At 41.1% G+C, this 18,315-nt stretch overlaps 1 protein-coding gene and 1 long non-coding RNA gene across 3 annotated transcripts in view; both read right to left on the bottom strand.

Moving 5' to 3' along the window:
* The window catches only part of LOC309540355, a 227,156-nt gene that overhangs the window by 34,772 nt on the left and 174,069 nt on the right, over nt 1-18,315 (bottom strand). The gene's annotated exons all lie outside the window — the stretch shown is intronic.
* RPL34 (ribosomal protein L34) lies at nt 1,108-4,540 on the bottom strand. Of its 2 annotated transcripts, none has more exons than XM_082238452.1 (5): nt 4,454-4,540; nt 3,342-3,411; nt 3,151-3,250; nt 1,995-2,098; nt 1,108-1,232 (listed from the first exon to the last, which is right to left on the bottom strand). In XM_082238452.1, exons 2-5 carry the CDS (start codon nt 3,404-3,406, stop codon nt 1,148-1,150), a joined length of 354 nt encoding a protein of 117 aa, XP_082094578.1. In that variant the 5' UTR covers nt 3,407-3,411; nt 4,454-4,540; the 3' UTR covers nt 1,108-1,147. The 2 variants fall into 2 exon arrangements, with proteins under 2 accessions (XP_082094578.1, XP_082094579.1); XM_082238453.1 differs by lacking the exon at nt 4,454-4,540 and adding an exon at nt 4,368-4,442.

Here is an 18,315-nt window from a genome sequence, read left to right as displayed (position 1 = left end):
TCGTCACGCTGGCTACGTGACCCGGAAGTGTCTGCGGACAGCGCTGGCTCCCGGCCTCTTAAGCGAGATAAGCACGCAACCTGAGTCGGTCACGACTGGCCCGTACGGGCAGGGGTACCTTTACCTTTCTTTTATCTAACCATTAGTTCGTATGTTTCACAAGTATCACAGAAAGTGTCTGGTTGCTTTCAGAAGTGCTCCAAGAGCCTACAAGGTAAAGGCAAGCACTAAACAACTTACCTTGCAAGATCCCACATAAATTATGGGATGTATCCAGTGCTCTTTGTGCATAGATCTGCTGGTGCAACAGGAATCTCCTCCCTCACCCCATGCCCCAAACATCTGCTTTGGATGGTTCTTTAACTTTCCAGAGCCGATTCTGAGATTGCATGGGGAATTGGACGGACCAAGAGGAAGCTCCATTGCCTGCACAGTAGTTCACTGGCCAGCAGAACTGATATTGGATATTGTCCTATATTTAGTTCTTTTAAAATCACTTATGGCAGAAGGGTACATTTTAAACAAAACCAAAAAAATACATTTAATTATTATGCAAGTTCTGCCGTGATACATCCTCTTTCCCAGTGGAAGTAAGCTAAAAACAACAAAACTCATACTAAAGATCAGTAGTTTTCATCGCTTTTGGCCCATGAGGCACATTTAGAAATCTAAGGAATTGTAGTAAGCAGCATAAACACAGGAAATGCTGCCAAGCAACTACCCCTGCCAAATAATCCTTAACTAAAAGTTAAAAATTGGGAGTGATGGGGTCTTGATGGGTGGCAAAGGAAATGTCCAAGGTTGAGTCCAGGCTTACAGTGTCACAAAAGCAATCCCTCATGAAGGTTTCTAGCATACGCTAGGGAACCTAGCAAGATTGACTAAACCTGAAGGTGTGATGATTTCCTGGCTCATGCTAATTTCTCCCAGTGGATCCTCATGCTCCTTGTTCCATGCCACTTGTTTAGGATATGTATTTAATGCTTTTTAAAAAAAAACACCGAAGAGAGTAATCAGCATAAAGCCCTCACCCTTTACAACTCCAGTGTTCACCTCAATACTGAACATATTTGATAAGTTCTCCAGGGAAAAAAATCACTACACATGGAAGTGAAATCTTCATTTATTAGGCAGACAACACAAATTATCACTTTGATTTCTGACTCTGTGCTTGGGCCTTTAGCACCTTGACAACAATCTTCTGTTCCTCAATAAGGAATGCTCGTTTGATTCTAGAGAAAAAGGAAAGCACTTGTTACTATTTCAGCATTGCTCATTTGTTATCACACAGGCTATATTCAGAGAAGCCTCCAAACCATGGTCTGAGAAATCAGAAACAAGCCCTGTGCTCGCTAGGTCCCTTGTCCCCTTACAGTGCAGAAACTGAGGACACTGGTAATGGAGGAACAGATTGCACTGTTTCTCTTTTGTCTCCTCTTACTCAACTGGAGGGAATTCCTGGTGACCGATGATGACCAGGTGAACGGTTAAATACAAAACAGCTTGTGCTGCTGATTGCTTACAAGCTGATATGGCTGGAAGTCAAAATAAGCTATTTCATTCTGAGACAACAAGCAATAATCACTTAGTAAAATAAAATCCACAACACAATTTGTAAAATATACTAGTCTTCTTTTATTGGTATCTCAAGCAAGGATGAGTTAGTTTGGGTTAAAAAAAACATGCATTTGTACAGCACAAATTTTAGTCCAGATTTCTACAGTAGCAAAATTATTTATTTTTTAAAGACATTCCTACACTGCCTTTCACATCAAGTCACAAGGCGGTAGACAGCAACTTTAACATGCAAGCATCAACAACAGATATTATTTTAATCAGTGCTTAAAGGCCATTAAAGTTGCCTAAGCTCAGGGTAGAGGTGGCTGCATGAAGAAGGGGCCACTGCTAAGGAGGAGTTACAAGAAAGAAACTAGACAGATATTTGAAACTAAAAATTACAGCCCATGAACTTAAAAAAAATGCTTATAAATTACCTGTCACGAACACATTTAGCACACATGGACCCACCATAGGCTCTGCTAACATGCTTCTTTGTTTTTGACAGCCTCATAAGAACTTTAGGGCGAACAGCACGAACCTGTAAGAAGTGAAAAATACATTTGTATAACCCACAGTTTGCATGATTTGCAGTCTTAAGCTTGTTAAAAGACAATAGGCATATAATAGTATGAAACACTCTTGTCCTGCTTGTGGGCTTCTCACGGGCATCTGGTTGAAGACTGAGACCAGGATGGACTAGATAGGCCTTATGTCTGTTGCAGCTGGGCTTTTATGTTCTTAAATAACTTTAAGACATTATAAGCAGCTAAGAACATTCACTTTGTTTTTTGAATGGCAGACACATATATTTTTCTAACCAGGGAATTTTTTTTTGAAAGACAGTACTTTTACACTAAAATTGCTTTGCTACTTAGTGCTTCCCTTAAGCAACCTTCCACGACGTTGAGGAAATCAATTTTAAAGTCTTAGTTAAAACAATATTGAATATAGATATTCTCTTCAGATATTCACTTCACTAAATGCATACACTGTTAAAAATAGCAGCAGTTTATTAGCATGCTATTTTCAGCAGTAAAGCACTTCCAATTCTGTAATATTGGTTCACTGCTATTACCATGAAATAAACTATTCCTGTTTTGTCACAATGTAAAGAGGGAGGAAAGCAACTGCTACTTAGTTGTGGAAAATAGAGGACACATAAAAGAGGCAACTCTACATAGCTATTATTAGCTAAGATGGAAGAGGTATTTCTGTTTCAGATCTACCTGGACACCACTGATTTTTCTATAATGCTTGAAATTAATGACAAATGAATAATGATCAAGTGCAAAACAAACAACAGAAGGGGCACACTTATAGTTTCAGCTCTAAGATGCTATAGCAAATGACCCACATTGTTATAGTCCAACAGCGCATTAGGCACTGGCTTGAGCATCATGCCAACAATGAAATTACAAATGTATTAACAAGCAATTGCCTATGCAACACTTTAGATTTTTACAGGCGGGGGGGAGAGATTTACCTAAGTACCACATATACCAGATTTTCCAATATAAATTGGGCAATGAGCTAGAGTTCCTGTCTTTATTTAGGATGCCAGTCAACACAAGTAAAAGAGAATACACTTACACCACGAAGTCTTCCTGGGCACACGCCGCATGCAGACTTCGGTGCCTTGCCCACTTTCTTGGTGTATAAATACACAATCCTGTTGCCTGGTGTCCGGGATCTGCATCAACCAAAGAAACAGTCATTTAATTTAAGTGTTATAAAATTTATTTAACAATAATACAATCATTTAATAGTAGGATTTTACTTACAGCCTGGTCTTGTTAGAGGCTGTGTTGTAGGACAACCTACGTCGGTATGTTAGACGCTGGACCATCGTGTCTATACAAGGAAAGAAAATACAGTGAGAGAAGGCAGCATTCTAAGCAGAGTATGAGACAGAGAGAATACACACACACAAACCCCAATTGCCAGTGTTACATGACTATTCTGTCATTCAAATGAGATAGAGGTAACATAGTTTCTCACCAATTTAGCCTCACCACCACCCTGTGGGGTATGCTTGGTAACTGGCACATGAAAGTTCTTCCCAATTCAAGTCTCATACTTTATTTCGTAAAATTAACATATTGCTTGACTGCAAAACAGCAACAACACCCCAAAGCAGTTAGCCATTTTACCATACTGTTACAACAACAGTTTGCAATCAAGGTGGTGCATGATCACATTTGCCATTCCTCCAATGAACTAAATGTATTGCTTAGGGTTTATCTGACTACCCTCAAAACAACCCTGGAAGGCCAGTGAGGTTTAGCGAGACCACAAGACTGGTGAACCTCATGGCAGAAATAAGTGCTGCACTTGAACTCTTACCCAAGCCAAACGCTTCATAAACCACAGCACATCACTCTTGCAGTTCGGTTTGGTTTCTTCCCCCACCCACCCACCGCCAATTACCCCGCATTTTTAAGGGAGAATGTCTCAAAATCGATTCCCCGGTGACTCTGCATGGAGAAGGAAGAGACCGAACCCAGATGCTAAAAAATATGTCTTCGGCCCTTTATTTCTCGCAGTGAAAACTGGGCATCGAACGCGCCGTTGGATAGGGAGAAAACACATTTTATTTAGCCTTCCGTCCGAGTGCGAGAGAACTGGAGAGCCCAGTTATTAATCATAGCTCTGCGCGGCTTCGCAGACTGAAAGGCCTCGCTCAAGCCTGTGCGAGGCGGAGAGGCCTGCATTCAAGACTCCCACCCAGGCGCCGGCCTCTCCTGGCTTGCCCACCGACATACAGCCCTCGTCCTTCGCCCCAAGCTCCCAAGTACCCTCCGACGTACCCGCAAGGCCCCTCAAGCCCTCCCTGCCGCGGATGGAAACGGATTAAGCTAAGCTCCCCGAAAGAGACAGACTGAATCGCTCTTACCTGGAGTGGGAGCCGGCACCGGAAGAGGAAGCAGACGCTAGCGCGGGGGTCAAAGTTCAAGCGCCGACGCCAAGACCCGGAAGTGCGTTGACGTATTACTTCGTTCTTGTTGCTAGGACGCCATAGAGTAGACTGAACTGGGCGCCGCCATCTTGTACGGCAACCGCAGGAGGAGGAACCTGAGTGTTTTTCAACTTGAAAGGGAGGAGTTACGCAGCTTTCTTATTTTTACCCTTTGCCTTGGTTCCCAGGGCATCTTGCAAAAAAATAAAATAAAACAACAGAATGAAAAGATACTAAAAAAACCCTAAAGTTTTAATACAGCGGCATAAAACAATTATAATTAGTTCAAGTTTTAAAACCTGGTAAAATGAAATGGCTCAGCACTGAAATGATATTGGTGTAGTCACTTTTATAGTCCTCCTCTGTTCCGAGCATTGCTTATAAAAACGCCTCTTCTCTGATCTTCCGCTTCATCAACATGGGGGCCTTTTTTTGCAGGATGATTGGTGATATGTAGTGGATTTTTTTCTGCAGAAAATGTTCCACTTTTATACATGGCTTGATAAAATTATTAACATAATGAAAAGACAATATACTGTATGTTCCAGTTAAATTGGGAAAATGGAAGGGAGACAATAATGTTGAAATATAAAACTTGTAATTACCATTTTTCAGGAATTTTAATAAGAGTTTTCAGCACTTTTATTTTATCCCTTCATGCTGCAATCCTAAACACACTTATTAGGGAGTAATCCTCAGTGATCAGTGGAACTTTGAGTAAACGTGTAGGATTTTATTGTTAAAATATCTAGATAATATATGGGAAGTGTATGCTATTGAGGTATCTTAAAATATTTACAACCATTCCAATAAAAATAATTTCCAAGTAAAGCTATGCATTTCATTTTAGTATGACATTTAAACCACACAAAGTGCATTTTGCTGCTTCCCTATTCCCCATTCAAGTATTTTAGTTCAAGTACTTTGGGCTATTGGAGAAACTTTTCAGATATTTACACAGCACATAAAATGTACAAGGCACAGTTTAAATTTCCTAAGTGTAAGTTTTTTAGTTTTTTAAAGATCATGCTAAATCAGATCTTCATTTTAGGCAATTTTTTTTGTTTTGTTTTTTAAGCACATAGTACTGACGATGCCTGAAAGCACAACCCAAGCATATTTAAAACAATGTGATATACCTGTGCAAGTGATTTTTGACTGACTAATGTACGGGATGGCAAATGGTAGCCCATGGACAAAATCCAACTAAAGTGCGCCACTGGCTTGCCCCTAACACAAATAGCACATTTATACCCTGTCAAACCTGTTATGATTCATCAGGTAAATCCTAGGCTGAGGAGATAGCAGCTGTTAGAACTTTCCAGCCAGCTGTGCTCATTAACCATAAACTACAAAGAGAAAGGATGGGAAATAGTAGGAAACAGAACTTGCATGGTTGCCGGGCAACACATAAAAGATCTCATATTACTGTTATAAGCATGAAGCAAAAATGATAGTCACGTGGTTGCTTAGCAACCACTCCCTTTCCAAGCTTTAGCCCTGCCGACATGAATTTTGGCTTAACGGTTATATTTCTGCCATCATTATACTTGAAATTTACTATGGCCTTGAGAGAAACAACAGCCGCTGTGCTACCGCACCTGCCCAGGCATACCCCCTCCCTATCAGCTTGTTTAGTGGCCTTGCCGGCTCAAAATGCTTTGTATTAAAACCAGCTGATATGTCAACTGTGAGCTTATCTAGACAGAGATAGCCTTGCACTTAGATTACTGCAATGCATTGTATGTGGGGCTGTCTTTGAAAATAGTTTGGAAATTTCATTTTGGTCAAAAATAAGGCAGAAAAATTGTTAACCAGGATTGGAATGTACGAACACATTACCCCAATGTTTTGTCATTTGTCCTGGCTTCCAGTCTATTTCTATTCCCAATTCAAGTGTTGGCATTAGCATATAAAGGCATAAAGCCCTTAATGGCTTGGGGCCAGGTAACTGAGGATTCCTCCTCCATTTACTTACCCAGACTTTGATATAGTCTTTGGAGACCCTTCTCCAGGTGTCCCTGCCAGATGAGTTGTGGTGGGTGGCTACTCCAAGTGGCTATACAGGAATGTTCATCCAAGCAGCTTTACATTATTATTTTTTGTCTCCACTATGCACAACCTCCAAGAAAAAAGAGGTCAAGGTGTGCTGCATGGAGATTGCTGCCCTTTTTTGCTCTGCTGTGTGGCTGAAGAGGACACAAGAGTGAAGAAATGAAAGAGAAATTAATTATTGACAGTGTCTGCATTTACGGAAGTGGAATGCATTTCAGAAGAGCAATTTTCTTCTTGGGGGTGGGGGGGAGTATGTTTCGTGACTACAGTATCCTGAATCAGGAATGTGAGCATTCATACTCTTCTGTTTCATCGCTATACAGCCTTCTTTGTAAGCAAGCAGGCAGCCACTGCAAAGCAACTACAGGGATTGGCAGTGAGACCAATACGAGAGCATTGCCCTTGGCAGATGCCCAATGAGGCAAAACCCGATGCCAGCCCTAAGCACAAGACATGGTTTATTTATACTGTCTCTTTACATGTGTTTCCTGTGAGACCACCCATATTTAATTTGCAGAGGCGCTGAGGTTCTACCTTCATTTTCACTGCAGCAGTGCTAATCACCTAATGTCAGATCTATTGTTGCTATTATTATTATTACTGTTAAGTTGTGGGTGAACATATCAGACGACACAGCGATTCTTCAAACAGCTCTTGTTTTTTCAGAGGCCAGAACAGAACTGAACTGAAGGGTTCAGTCAGCCTGCTTATATAGAGCTCCAGTACAACGTAATTGTAGCAATTTTCTAAAACTATCCAATCACTGAACGTCACTTTCAATCCCTTATTTGCATAACTGTCTACAGTATCCCCCTACTGGCCCTGGGTGAGAACTTCAGTACATAACAATTACATATTAAGAAACTCTACCTTTTGCTCACGTGCTATTGACTACTTTAGGTTTTGGATATCAGATGATCCATTCCAGATAGCCACAGAAGTATGTGCCCGAGCATAACATGGGTGCAACAGGGCTTTTGACTGCCTTTTAAACCTTCATCCTTCTTATCACACTCCAGAAGACTTTTAAAACCTGTAGGACAATCCTCTCACCTTGCAGTATGTATGCCTCTCTGGATGGGGTCAACAGGTTCCAAAGTAAGCTGTCTTCCCAGACCCTGTGATGTCTGATGCCATCATTATCTGCTTCTGCTTTCGTCTTTTAAATAGCATGCTTTCAAAAAGCTTTGATGTGTGCTCATGGCCTTATTTATAAATTTGTAACTTACAGTTTGTTGTGATATAGCCTCTCTGTATGATATCTATATAATTATTATTTTGGTTAATTATTGGCTGTTTTCAAATGCAAATTTTAGACACCCAACGTTTCTCCATCTCATGAAATAATGAGAAGAATATGTATGAACTAGATATGCAAGCTCATTTTAAAAGGAACACATTTTAGACCACAAGTGAGTTTCAGAGCAATTAGAGTATTTAATTTGAACTTTCTGGGTCCAGAGAACCCTAAGGGGAGGAAAGAAACCAATTAAATTAAATTAAATAATAATGCCCTAAATAGAAAAATGTAACAGGATCCAATTGTTCAAGAACAACACTTAAATTGCTGATAAAGGAATTTGGAAATATTTTATAAAGGCAACACTTTGCTACTGTATTCGTATCTTTAAACAATAGTGCTGATGTTAGTTGGACATGACAGATTTGGGCCACATGTTCAACTGACAGAAATCCTAACATTAAAAGAAAAGAAAAGAAAAGTTCTAGAAATATGGAAAGGGAGGTTTTCCAATTTGCATAAAAACTTGACTGAAGTATTTAAACTGTAACAAACGCAGTGCATTTTACAGAAGTATTGGGGCTATCATGAGGTACTTTTAAGTAATACTTTAATGGTTCCCCCCCCAAAAAAAAATATTTGCCCAAGTGCCCTACATGTACTTTAGGAATGCGTACAGAACCAGTGTGGAATGTACCACCCTAAGCGAGCTTTACAATGTAAGGAGCCAAATTCCAGAGTACTTGCCATTTTCCCAGTTCCTCCATCTATGTGTGCCATTATACCAAATAACTGTCTTGTGAGGAGGAATTAAAGAACCTTTCAATGAGGGTGAAAGAAGAGAGTGCAAAACATGGTCTGAAGCTCAACATCAAAAAAACTAAGATCATGGCCACAGGTCCCATCACCTCCTGGCAAATGGATGGGGAAGAAATGGAGGCAGTGAGAGATTTTACTTTCTTGGGCTCCATGATCAGTGCAGATGGTGACAGCAGTCACGAAATTAAAAGACGCCTGCTCCTTGGGAGAAAGGCGATGGCAAACCTAGACAACATCTTAAAAAGCAGAGACATCACCTTGCCAACAAAGGTCCGTATAGTAAAAGCCATGGTTTTCCCAGTAGTGATGTATGGAAGTGAGAGCTGGACCATAAAGAAGGCTGATCGCCGAAGAATTGATGCTTTTGAATTATGGTGCTGGAGGAGACTCTTGAGAGTCCCATGGACTGCAAGAAGATCAAACCTCTCCATTCTGAAGGAAATCAGCCCTGAGCGCTCACTGGAAGGACAGATCGTGAAGCTGAGGCTCCAATACTTCATGAGAAGAGAAGACTCCCTGGAAAAGACCCTGATGTTGGGAAAGATGGATGGCACAAGGAGAAGGGGACGACAGAGAATGAGATGGTTGGACAGTGTTCTCAAAGCTACCAACATGAGCTTGACCAAACTGCGGGAGGCAGTGGAAGTCAGGAGTGCCTGGCGTGCTCTGGTCCATGGGGTCATGAAGAGTCGGACACAACTAAATGACTAAACAACAAAAGTATGCATGATATCTGTTTTGTGCTTCAGTTCTAAGGCTGTCACTGGGGGTGCCCAGTGGACAGCGGCTCCATGAGCGGAGAATAAACTTAGAACTGCTTCCTTCTATTGAAGTGAATAAGGAAGACGTCGTGTCCTCCTAGCAACCCAGAGCTAATTGCTGGGTAATAGTGGAACACACCAGAAACAATTATTTGTTGTTTACATGCCATACCAAACTGTGGGTTGTTAGCATTCTCCATATACATGGGTGTCAAGTCAGTCATAGGTCAAGGGCCAAAGATATATGATTCCCACTCAGAAAGGTATATACATAAATAATATCAAAAAGACATTTCAAAACTTTGCTTATATACACCCCCCCAAAAAGAGAGGTGGAATTCATTGGGGGGTTATTTATTTTAAAGCTGCAATGAACAAGGTCTTGTTCCACATACAAGCAGCAGGACATGGAGAAAGTATTCAGATGGCAAATGTAACTGGTGTTAGGCTGGTGTGGGAGGAGCAGTACTTCAACTAGTCTGGTCACAAATCCATCTGAAGCTTCATAGCTAATTACCAGCACCTTGGATAAAACTATAAATTTAAAATAATTAAATAACCGCAATCTGTGCAACTAAGAGGCTCAGCTAGGAATCAGGAACTCTCCAACTTGAATCTCACCTGAACACCTGAAGTGCCTGCCCCCTTTTTCCTCTCCCCACACCTACTGCAGTTTGCAATATTTACTGGGGGGGGGTGCAGGCGGCAGTAGTATTTATAAGATTGTTGTAAAGGTTGACAAGATAATGTGCCAAACACCTGGGTTGGTACACAAATAGTACAAACTGATGCATGTCTGCTCCGAAATGAGTCCAATGTGGCTTTCTTTCAGGTAAGTCTATTTCAAATTGCAGCCTCATCAGCAATCTGTATACTAAGTATTATTATTATTAACTCTACTGCATTTCTGAAAGAATCATATACAAAAAGAGCACCATTTTCCTTTCCTTTTTAGCCATCTAACATTTGTCTGCGCTGGCATCTATTCACACACACCTTAATTTAACCACTCCCCTGCATGGACCTGTGAAGATTGGGTGATGTTAAAAGGATCCAAAGTTCATTTCCACTTCAATGGTGCATGTTCAACAAACAAAAATATTTTGTAGCAAGGAGGTAAACAGTTTAGCAGAAGGCAGCCCCTCACATGCATACAAACATACGTACCATTGCATTTGGACTGGAACTTTTTCCTGTGTGTGTTTTTTTTAAAATGTCACAACCCCGTAAGAAAGAGAATTAAAACCCTGTTATTTTAATTTACATCTACCCACAAGATAAGTAAAGTTATCATTGAAATTCTAATTAAATAGGATGATTGACTAAGGTAGGACATCAAAGAAAAGAAGTGAATATGATAAGTCAAAGTCTTATTAATTAGTCCGCATGGAAGAAATTCCAGAGACGTCAAGCTGAGGCTGCTGCAAGGAGGAAAAATAGCAGACAAGAAAATGTGTGTTTCTTTGAAGTTAGGAATGGAGATAGTGATGGAGGTAATTGTGTCTGACTGGATCCAGTAATGAAGAGCCGTAAATCAGACCTAGGCATCGGAGGCAAGAGTCTGGTAACGAATATGGTTGCCCCCCTGCTGTGAAGAAACAGAATGCAGAGCTGACTAATTGACCCAGTCTATCTCCCAGTAGCTCCCTGTTATTATTTATTAATTTTTAATTTCTGAATTATTTACGTCCTGGGAAATTATTTTTGACAGCCTGTTAGGAGCGCCAAAGCTAATGGAGGATGAAAGGGCTGCAACCAGAATTAGCAGGGATGCAGTCACAGGCTACTGGATTTAATGATTTTGGAAAGGAAAATTGATTTCACACAGCGTGTCACTTTATACTACTTTAGGGATACACCAGCTATTTTATTAATTGAGGAATAACCAACTCAGAAGTATATTTGAAGTGTAAATGAATTGCAGGCCTCAGCTATTTATTCTTTCCCCACCGCATACACATTTGAGGGAGAGCAATGAGTTTGTTTAAAGTTGCTAATTAAAACCAACAGAGGTGGAGATCCTACTGAACCCTTGTTGGGGCTTTTTTTTTGCCCTGGGAGGGTGGAAATCATTCCATCCCAGGAAAATTTGTAAACCTTCTGCACTTTTCAAGTTACATTCCTTTCTCCTCGTGACAAAGCCCAGTCATGTAAACCTTCCATGTTTTCGTCTCACAGGAATCACGCTGGATGGAATTTAACACCCATCCCTAGGACTGGAACCCGCCGTGAAAGATGGTCAGTCGGGACTGTACAGCGGTATTTCAGGCTGGTAGTTTGAGCAGGAGGACAGACACTGTGATAAAGTCAACAAACTGCCTCAAAGTTTTGTGATGGCTTTCTAAATCCCAGAAAGCCACAGTCTGAATCAGGTTACAGCCATTAAATTGGGCTGTTTGCATGCTGCCATTTCTGTGCTTTTCTATACTGGCCAAAGTTAACTGTCATGTCAGAAGTTCAATAAATCCTACATGCAAACAATCTCTTGAATGTGGCAGAGAAAACCCCCAGCCCATAGGGCTAGTCCGACCCCTTTCTCAAGAGTATGTCAAGGAAACAGTAAGATTTATTCATGCATTGCAAACACAGTGATCTAGTGATCATTACTGACACAGACCAGAAATGTTTTCTGATCTCAAATCCACATAGAACAAACATGATTCCATGGAAGAAGCTAGGACAGGAACATATTTTCTTGCTACCTGCTCTCCCCCCCCCGGGGGGGGGGGAAGGCTTTCCAAGAATTTCCTGTAGTATCATAGCAGTGTCCCTATTTTCCAGAGACATCCCTGATTTAGAGAAGCCGTCCCAGTTTCTGAGTTGATCCTGGAATGTCTCACTTTTCCTTAGGATGTTCTTATTTTCGATGGAGAAATGTTGGAGGGTATGGAGTTATCCGACCCCCAAGCCGTCTTAAGGCAATCCTTTATAGGGAAGGGGTTTTTTTTAAAAAAAAGTTTTATTATGTTTTTATATATGTTGGAAGCTGCCCAGAGTGGCTGGGGCAACCCAGTCAGATGTGTCGGATATAAATAGTAAAATTATCATCATGGAATGGGGCATTCCTATTTTCATTGAAGAAATGTTTGAGGATATGTCATAGGGGGTTTGGGGCTGTGGAGCAAGAACAGTAAGGGAACTACCTGCTGCACAGAGATAGCTACTTCTTCCTACTGTTTCTCTTTCTTCAAACTTATCCCATAGTTAGACACAGTAGGGCTTGCTGGTTTCTTCAGCAACTGCTTGTCTAAGCTGTGAGCAGAATAGGCAGTGTTAAAGAAGAAGAAGAAGATAAGAAGAGTCCTGCTGGATTGGACCAAAGGCCTATTTATCCATAAACAGAGAATACATGTTCTAAAAATGATTCTTTTTGGACTTCATATGGAGATAATTGTGGAAGCAAAGAAAGGTTGTGCTGTAAGGAGTTTATAAGTCATTTAAGCACATCCCCTCAGCTTATTCCTCAGAGCAGTTCATGAGCACTGTGAACATTCCTTTTACTGACAAGAACATGCAAGGCTAGTCTGGGTTTATCTGTTACTTTGTGGATTATACCACTGGCAATTAATGAAGGCAGAAGGCTCAAGTCATAGAAGGAGTTATGTGAGATGGCTGACCTGTGGCCTACACTTCAAGCTCTGCGTCTTTATCGCTCCCTCACAGATCCACAATATTCCTGCAGTCCCATTTGGGTGCATGGTTTTACTTATGATTAAGACTAATCAGAGGGCCAGGGACATTAAAACATTAATACAGAGATGAAAGGAATCCTAAATTAGGCCCAATTAAAAGAACTATTTTGTTTACAACAAAACCTTCCACAGGGAAGGTGCTGCTAATGCCGCCAGATGCACAAGGATGGGCCAAAGCATGAATTTTTGTCCATCAACTTTCACAACTTTAAAAGAGGATTAGACAAATTTATGGAATTTGACTGGATACTGTCAATGATGGCTATGTGCTACCTGCCCTGTTGGAGGCAGTGTGCCTTTAAATACCAGTTGCTGGGAATTTAATTAGGAATTCGCAGTTTCTGGGAATTAGATATTCTGCTTGCAGTCTTCCCATGGGCTTCTGCTTGGCCACTCTGACAGACCCTCCAAGTGTCCCTATTTTCCAGGGACATCCTTGATTTAGAGAAGCCATCCCAGTTTTTGATTTGACCCCAGAATGCCCTACTTTCCCATAGGATATCCCTATTTTCATTGGAGAAATGTTGGAGGGTAGGCTCTGAGAACAGAGTGATAGACTAGATGGGCCTTTGGCCTGATCTGTCAGAATTCTACTTATCTTCTTAATTCTGCCTATACTTATCCTAATGCAATTATATTTACTTCAGTCTGGTTTACAGTGGTGCTAGCTTTTGGAGGCATAATAGTTACCGTACATAGAATGCCTACCTACCATTTAAGATCTTCATCAGACACCCTTCTCTTGCTGTCCGTGTCCTCCAAGTTAAGGCAGATGCAGGTCAAGGAGAGGGCTTTTTCTGAGGTGATACCAAAATTATGGAACTCATGGTTCCAGTTACAGATAGGTAGCCGTGTTGGTCTGCCATAGTCAAAATAAAAAAATTCCTTCCAGTAGCACCTTAAAGACCAACTAAGTTAGTTCTTGGTATGAGCTTTCGTGTGCATGACTATGGAACTCATGTTTGCTGAGCCCAATTTTTGATATTTTTACGTGCCATTTTAGGCATGCCTCTTTTTTCTTGCGCTTCTAATGATGTCTGAGATTCCTTAATGACTTTAGAGTTGCTATTTGTCTCTGATGAGCTTCTTATCTCATCTCTGTTGTTTACTTTTGTTTAAAATATATTTTTATTGTTTTTATTATTATTGTGAACTGCCTTGAGGATGCCTGACAGTGAAAGGCAGTATATTAAGCCCTTACAAATGCTTGCTGGTAGCTGTCATCATGTAAGATAGCTGTCACCATGTTACTGCCATTTTGTCGCCACTCTCCTTGGAGAGTGTTGTGGGACTACTACCATTGTTATTCTCACTGGCTCCAGTCCTGACGTGACTGCCATTTTGGAGCATGCTCTGTTCCTGCAAGAAGTGTGGCTACTGGGTTTCTATAAGGCCAGTTTACAGAAGCCAAGGAAAGGGAGACGTAACAAGTTGTAATGGAAAAGTAAGGGATCTAAGTGGAATGACTCTGAATCTAGAAAGATAACAGGTAGTGTTGAGACCAAACGTCTGTCTGAAAGAGGGCACCCTCCCTCATATATCCTGTCCAGGCATTCCCTGTCCCCCAATACAAGCAAGGCATCCATGTCACACAGAACTTTTCACACAGAACCTGGTATTTTCTTAATATACAGGTTTACCCGACCACGCTTACCTGCTAATAGTTTTTACCTGCTTATGGTTCGTATTTTGTTCTAGGGGGTTCCCCATTCCTTTGCTTGTAGCATTACCTTGAGAGGGGTTGTGATTTTTGAATCACACTCTCTGGCGTCAGCCCCTATAATAACGCCTGCCCTCTGGAGGGCAGAACCCCTTTTCAGAAGCTATAGGGGGGTTTCAAGGATGGAGAAGGCCTTCCTGATTACACATGAATCCCAGAATACAGCTGAAGGTATAGATGTGATTCATTTCACATTTCCTTCTACCCCATTGAAATATTCAGTGTATTATGCTTCACAGTTCTGGATCATTTGAGATATAATGAGGAATAGATTGTTTTAAAAAATCATTTATTTGCTAAGAGCGTGACCGAACAGCTTATGTGATGTCATGGAATGTTCATTTGGAAAGATTCACACTGTGCAGCATGTGCTATTGGCAAAATGGAAGTGGACAAAGGAGCTTTGGAGTCTAGAAACTATAGCACAGAATTGCTGGGGCCAATAGACTGATGGAAAAGCAGGAAGCCAGAATTTTGGATTCAATTTCAAGCATATTTTTAAACATTGGTGATTGAGAGGCTGAAGGCTCTAATTTTCAGCACTAGAAACTGTATGCCCTGTTGCTTACGTGGCAGAATAATCACACACTTCCCTAGATCATTCAGCTGCCTCCTCTCTGTTTCAATATTAAAACAAAGGGTATATTTTTCTGTGCTGTGCAGTGTTCTGGGATTTAAGCTCACAACTCCAATTAAGAGCAACTAATTCCCCACACAGAATATTTACCCCTAAGAGTTGGCTTGATATAATGAGTCATGTGTTTTGCATTTAAGCTCTTAATGCCTAGAGGATTTAGCTTTTTTTTAAAAAAAAACCTTTCTATTTTGATCACTTCATATTTTCATCATTTGAAGAGCAGCTTTTTACCCCTGGCAATTAAGTATATACATTACTAGATTAATAAAGTGACATAGATAGCTGCCATTTCCCTCTCTTTCCTCCACTGCCATATCTCTCTTGAAAAGGACAAAGAATGGGATAGCTGCTTCTTTATTACTTATGTCCGACACAGCAAATATTAAAGCTAGGCGGAAGAGAGAAGATTGATGCAGAGGTTAGCGGTACACAATAGTACCTTGGGTTACATACGCTTCAGGTTACATATGCTTCAGGTTACACACTCTGCTAACCCAGAAATAGTGCTTCAGGTTAAGAACTTTGCTTCAGGATAAGAACAGAAATCGGGCTCTGGCGGCGCGGCGGCAGCAGGAGGCCCCATTAGCTAAAGTGGTGCTTCAGGTTAAGAACAGTTTCATGTTAAGAACGGACCTCCGGAACGAATTAAGTACTTAACCTGAGGTACCACTGTACATGCAGGACTGATATGCAGCAGAACTTGTACCGTACAGCTCATCTTATTTAAAGATGAACTGTTTCACAACAACCAGCGCTGACCCAAAAGCTGGCACTGGCAACAAAAATCACACATACCCATTGAGCCTCAGTCCCCGAGCCTTAATCCAGCATTGCCACCCATTGTTGTGCCCTCCATACACCCGATGTGCAGCTTACACAGTCCTGGTAGCAAGAGGATGCCACCTGCTTAGCAGCCGGGAGCCATCTTAGGTGGCTCCAAATGCAATGTCCAATCTGTTGCTGACATCACACCAGGCATTGCATTTGGAGGCATCTAAGATGGCACCTACCTGATGATGGTCCAGAGCTGAGCAGGACTTTGGATGGAGGCAATAGCAGGCAGGCGCTCCATCGCCTTTCTGAATCAGTCACCTGAGTCCAATGGCATGTTGTCGCTAATGATAGGGCTGGGTCTGCTAGCAACGGTGGCACCACCAGGATGGACCTTTGGAGCAGAGGTCAAGAGGCTTAGCAGGATGAGCAGAAGAGCTCCTAATGCATGCAGCAGGTCCTTTGTAAGTGTAGTGGTATATCATTTAAAGAGGGTGCCCCTGTAAGCTCATTAAGTCCTGAGTTTAAAATTATGTAACTGTGCAGCAAACATTTCCCTATTCCTTCCTCTTTGTTAAGCTAGACTGCCATTGATTTAAGAACATCCGCTTGAGCAAGTTTTATTTTCTCCTACTTTCCACACTTCTGCAGCTCATAATAAACAACAACAAAAGAGGAACACTAGAAGGAACACATCCAGGGATGGGGAGGGGGAAAGAACCAAATTAACATGGCACCTCAGGGTCAAACTTCTCCATTTCAGGAAAACGAAAGGAAAGTGGCAACATTAATGACTCTCTTCTGTTTAAAAGACTCTTGAGGTTGTTGTTTTTAGCATTTTGAAGGAAAGTATTAAATTTTCATTAAAGGGACGCAGCCAATTTGGACATAGAAGCTTTTCGATTAAAATACATGAGTTTGTGGTAGATATAAACATTGTGCTTGGTTGATCCAAGAAACATAACCATGCCGTGCAACACAATAACCTTCTATTGAGCCCTATGAGCTTTAAATCCAGGTTGCTCCAACAGGAGCTTTGCAGTAAACCTGTGAAGTCTACAGGGTGTTTATATACCCTTCATTAACCCACTATCACCTATCATTAAGCAAGGGGAAGAAGGGTCAGTGTGATTAAATGTATATTTTCAGTAAACGTATATTTCTATTTAAGAGCAGGTTTTCAGAGATCCAAATAGCATTAGCTGGTGAGGGCTGAAAATGATCGTGACCGGGAAGAGAAGTGTAACCTTTTCCTCCCCTGATGCTTATGGAGGGATTTCCTTGCAATGCAAATACTGTAGCAGCTTCAGAGGAGTTATTTTTTGTCAATACAGCAATAAGCTGGAATGGGTTAAACTTCTCCCGTTTCACTATGCATATTGTTTCAGAAAGTCTGAGTTTTTCTTAAGTTCACCTTTGAATGTGAACTTAAATCAAATTTCTTCCCCATCCCTACTCCCATGTAAGTGTGAATAGGGTTGTTGTGCTCTTAATAAAGCCATTTTGCCAAGTCAGCAGCTATACAGTAAACGTGTGCAGAAAATCCCAGGTTGCACTGGACGGAAAGCAACACATATTTTAGCTCCTTTTTCTATTTCCTGCAAATGCCCCATACCCGAGTATTGTAAAGATAAGGCTTGCTTCTATGTACAATCTAACCTGGCTCTTTGGGCTCTCTGAATCTCTCTCCTTTTCCTTCCTGCTTCCAGAATCTGAAATGGCTTTCTTGCCAATATGATAGTGGTGGTGGTAGAAGACATTGTAGATATAAACAAAGAGAGCAACTATTCACGTAATGAATTGTTTGGCACAAGAGACATTTTGAGGACAATAGCGCTGCTGCAGTAGGAGTCCTTTTCTTCATGCACGCTTGAGGAATATGCATTATGTAACAGGAGAAATAAAATAACACATAGACGGCAGAGCTCAAAAGAGTGTTAGAACACAAATTGAACACTACTTGTTAAACAAGGTTAATTTGTTCCTATTCCACTTGAAATGGCTTCAAACACTTCTAAACTAGGTCATTTGATTGCTATGAAAATACATGTACAAGGCAGCTGTCTTTTTAGCAACAAGTTTATTGGAGAGTTTTGATTGCATC

Source organism: Podarcis vaucheri (assembly GCF_965113315.1).
Source record: "Podarcis vaucheri genome assembly, chromosome: 9".
Taxonomy (NCBI): Eukaryota; Metazoa; Chordata; class Lepidosauria; order Squamata; family Lacertidae; genus Podarcis; species Podarcis vaucheri.
The sequence above is the reverse complement of the archived record's forward strand: the minus strand, read 5'-3'. Positions and strand labels throughout refer to the sequence as shown.